Raw genomic sequence first — 4,511 nt, 5'->3', positions numbered from 1 at the left:
TGAAACATTTAAGACAGCCTCTAGCCGAACATTTTTCTAACCAAAATGACAATAAGGCAGACTAGATTTTCACGATTGTACAGGGAATGTGAAAGAAAAAGCAAGCACAGTATCATCCCATAAAATAGTTTACTCTTCTCCATCTTAAACTAGAAAATAAAATAAATCCAAAACGGAAGAACTTAGATGTCACATGCAACTGGGGAGTCACCGTGTGCCCTCCAGGCAATGGGATTGGGATAATACGTAACCAAATACCTAACTTTTTTTGACAAAAATTATTAATGCACTTATTGAAAACATTAAACTGAAAAACTCAGGCAATATTGGATGTTAACGGTTAACTCAAACGTACTTATGCATCTGACAGCATACACTACAGTAGCTACTTTGTGTATGTACATGTGTATGGTGCCTTTCTTCCTAGTTTTTACGCCATACAGGTATAGATGTCTGCCTAGGAGCCATGCCAGCACTGCAAGGCATGAAATATGAGCTCGTCTTCAAGCACTCGGGGGTGAGTTTCAGACACACAAAGCAGAACTCAATCTGACAGCGAGGACAGATGATGTTCTTACACCCTGTCTTGTCGTGCTCCACTCTCTGGCCGCAGGTGGGGCAGGCCCGGATGGAGGGACAGGCATTCACTCCCTGGACCTGAGGAAGGGAGGTGGTCTTGCAGTTCTTCAGAATTTCCAGGTTGTGATTCATGCAGCCGTTGTTGCTGCAGCGGTCGGAGCGCGGAGCACGCCCTTTCCACGGCTTCAAACACTGCCAGCAGAACTGGTGGAACTGCTTCTTTTCTGCTACACAGACGGTGCACTGGACATTTAGGTTGGTGAGGTCCTCTCTCTCCACATAGCTGTTGCATCCTGGACACTTTGGAAAAGAGTAGAAAGATAGGCATCAGAAATGGAGAGTTGTTAGGTTGTAAAAAGTCACAACAAAGTATTGCTGTTGAAATCTTTTCGTAATTCCAAAAACCTATTATGTTTTAATTGGGAATATATACGTATACTAGATCACTCACTGTTTTAAAGTCACAGTATTCTGTGGCAGCCAGACGAGCTAGGACTTCTTCAAAGTACTGCATCTCCTTAGCAGTCAGCACTGCCAGTTTACGCACCTCTTGGTAGGACCACACCTGATCACACTTCTGCAGAGTGCCATCCTTTAATGCAGGGCACTTGAAATTGTACTGGCCCTGGGATTAAAGATAAGATGACAGACTATGAAGTTAAAGCAGGTTAATGCACGGTAGTGCCAAATGACGAAAATGAGGCCTGTAAAACACTGGATGAAAATGAATATTCCTCCTACACATGGTTTTAACTGGTTTTATTATATATTGGCATAATCTACATTGTTCACATTCTTAAAAGTGTGATTTTGAGACCGGTTTCACCTTAAAATAACTGAATGGAATCCACTATCTTTTTATATTGCTCACTCAGCGCACAAAAACAAGCTGGATAAAGACTATCTGTAATTTAATTGTACTTATATCATTGGCCAGGTAGATAACAATGGCTCTACCAATGATCAACACTGCTTTAAATTAAAACTCCAACTCTGTCAAGAAAACACTGTTTACAACTTAGATAAGTGGCTCTCAAACATGTTCATGTCAAGGACGCATAGAATGACATTTATTTGGCCAAGGACCCCAATTATTTTTTGATTTTTCAAAACGTCTAGAAAATAACAACTCGACAAGCTCAAAAGCTTCTAGATGAGCTTGTAGATCTGCTAAAATAGGTTTAAAGTGGTTGAACTTATTTTGATGCTGTAATAACACATTTAGCTGGTGACCCCCTGGAACCCCCTCAAGGACCCATGGGGGTCCCCAGACCCCACTTTGAGAACCACTGACTTAGATCAACCCCATGTAATAGGATCTATGAATAGGAAGGACATTACCTGGTCCAGTAAGCTGCGACACCATGCTGTCAGAGACTCAGGTGTAACAGCATGACCGCAGGACATCTCTGCTCGGAGACACCTGTCGCCATCTTCTGGCGCTGAGGAATAAAATACACATAGAAACTGTACAGTTACATCTATGGATATGGGATAATAACAAGTTTGCAATATGAGAATTGTGACTTGCAACCAGCACCCAGCTCCATTTTAGAACATCTTGAGGAGATAGAATTTATACCATTCGAAGACAACAGTCAAAGAAAGGGCTATTTGGTGTATAATTATATTGTTGAACTTGCATTCTGACTGGTATACATAAAACATTGATATCCAATAAGTGTTTGTTAAGTAGCACATCCACAAATAGACAATAGGCTATATTGCCTGCAATTATATTTCATATACTCACGTAGTGGATCCAAATCATCTGGTCTATTGACAAATTTCAGAGTGGTGTCCTTGGGGTCGTATCTCTTTTCCTCCTGCTGCTGTGTGGTCATTTTCCTTCAGGTCAGTCACCAAAGCTTCGTTCACGATCAGGACAATATTAAAGACTGCACTGGTGGAAGGGTATTCACTGGAATTTGTTAATTTATGTTTATTATCCTCTCGCTATCTCGCTTTCGACTAGTGCCACCGCCAGTTCCAAGAAGCCAACAAGCCAAGTGACTTATGGGAAAGCAATTGCCTAAAGGCTATCCCATAGGCTTACACTGATTGCATGTGCCACGTGTTTTAACTTCAAAGTGAAACTTAACGTTTCTGACCTCCACGAGTCAGTCAGATCAGAGACGGCAAAGAGCAAACTGTGTAGGTCACTTTTAAGCTGTCGGATACGCAGGCAGGAGCAGTCGCAAAAAACAGCAAAGATGGGTAAAATCTACCAGGTCTTGGTGACTGGATTCAGGGGAGAGAAAATGGTGATTGACTTGTGCAACACAGAGGATCAAATGAAGACCATGACAGTTTTGCAGCTGAAAGAGAGAATTGCAGAAAGGCTTCCAGGCAGCGTTGGTAAGTAGCTTTTGGCAACGATGAGCAACATGTGTTGTGTTGTAAAATAAAACAAAAACGTGCTGTGAAATGTACTTCAATTAGCCTATACTCTCTTTGTGTGTGCAGACAGTGAGACACTGCGGCTGATCTTCACAAACAAACAACTGGACGGCGATTCGACCCTTCTGTCGTCTTATGGAATCCAGCACCAGTCAATCATCCAGTTGGTGATTAGAGTTCCTGGAGGACTGAAACTGTGACAGACGAGATGGACACGAGAGAGAGAGAGAGGGAAAGCATGCTGCTGTTCTTTGACCCTGGTCTAGGCCTACTTGTTTACTGTTGATGCCGACCGTTCCTGTATTGTTCTGTACACAATATTTGCCATGCTAGGCTGTTGTTCATTATTGTGATTTAGGTCATTGGCAGAACTTTGTTCTAAGTTCCACATAAGTAGGCCTATGTGCAAGTTATAAATAAAAGTATCCTGTTGAGAAGTTGCCATGATCTATTCTTCCTTGGCGTTCGCTGTCCATGGTTCTGAATTCCATACAGTGTGCTACTGTAATATGACTATGAGAGGTGAAACCTTTTTCCTTGTACTAAACCGTTCGCATGCAGTTTTTGTAGGACTCATTAGCCTACTATTAGCCCAAAGTTAAAAGTAGCCTACTACAACGTGTCATCTACGAACTGAAGAAGGGTCTTGATTCTGGCAACTGCAGCTCTGTCTGGACCAGACAGAGCTAGCAACTCTACAGGCAAGCCTGATGCGGATAGTAAAAGTGTTAAAGTATTCTGTGCAATCAGGCTACACAATATAGGCCAAGTTACATGTCACTACAATCAATGGTTTAAAACGAGGAGTAGTACACATGTTAATAAACTTATGTGTGTCTATTTTGCTTCCTATAATCCTATGGTCATGGTGCTTCACTGCCTTAATTGTCTTCTGGTGCCACCAGCATTTTTCTTTATATAACATCAAAATCAGTGTGTAGGCCTATGCTGTTTGAAAATATTCATGCAATTTTTCTATAAAAATCAAACCTCGGTTCGAAGTGGAGCGGTGAATCTGAGCAGCTATACTGTGTGTGTGTGTGTGTGTGTGTGTGTGCCTGCACAACAGCGCCCCTCCTTTAACATTTGTGGCCACTCAAGGTATTGCCAGGCTACGGACATAGCCAGCCACATAGCCACATAGCCAGCCACATAGCCACATAGCCAGCCACAGACATACCTGTCTATTGGGAGCGCTTTCACCGCTCCAAAAATAAATAAAAGAAATAACACGAAGCTTGCATGGGGTCCTTGACACGTTTGAGAACCATGTAGCCTATTAATGGTTCATCTCTGGCGTCATGGCTCCACCTAGTGGTGGGCTATGAAAAGACATGAAGGGGTCTACTGAGTCACTCAACCTGTAAATATGATGAATATGTCTATGCCTCCATTCATTGGTTAAAGGCTCTGGTTAAAACTCTGTTCCCATGTGTCTGAGAAATGTTATACTTTACTATTATTTAAAATAGCTACCAAACCTTGTGTGCAGCTGCTGACAACACAACACAACACTAAACTCCCAGCCCGTC

At 42.2% G+C, this 4,511-nt stretch overlaps 1 protein-coding gene across 1 annotated transcript; it reads right to left on the bottom strand.

Annotated features, from left to right (window-relative positions):
- Window positions 1–423: 423 nt before the first annotated feature.
- Window positions 424–2,423, bottom strand: LOC308297719 (putative E3 ubiquitin-protein ligase RNF144A-A; the record flags this gene model as incomplete). Its single annotated transcript, XM_080741274.1, has 4 exons — window positions 424–879; window positions 1,031–1,204; window positions 1,921–2,015; window positions 2,333–2,423. 4 exons carry the CDS (start codon window positions 2,421–2,423, stop codon window positions 424–426), a joined length of 816 nt encoding a protein of 271 aa, XP_080597400.1.
- Between the last annotated feature and the right edge of the window lie 2,088 nt (window positions 2,424–4,511).

Source organism: Nannobrachium achirus, assembly GCF_963921795.1.
Source record: "Nannobrachium achirus genome assembly, chromosome: 14".
Taxonomy (NCBI): domain Eukaryota; kingdom Metazoa; phylum Chordata; class Actinopteri; order Myctophiformes; family Myctophidae; genus Nannobrachium; species Nannobrachium achirus.
This window is presented reverse-complemented; position numbering and strand designations above follow the sequence as displayed.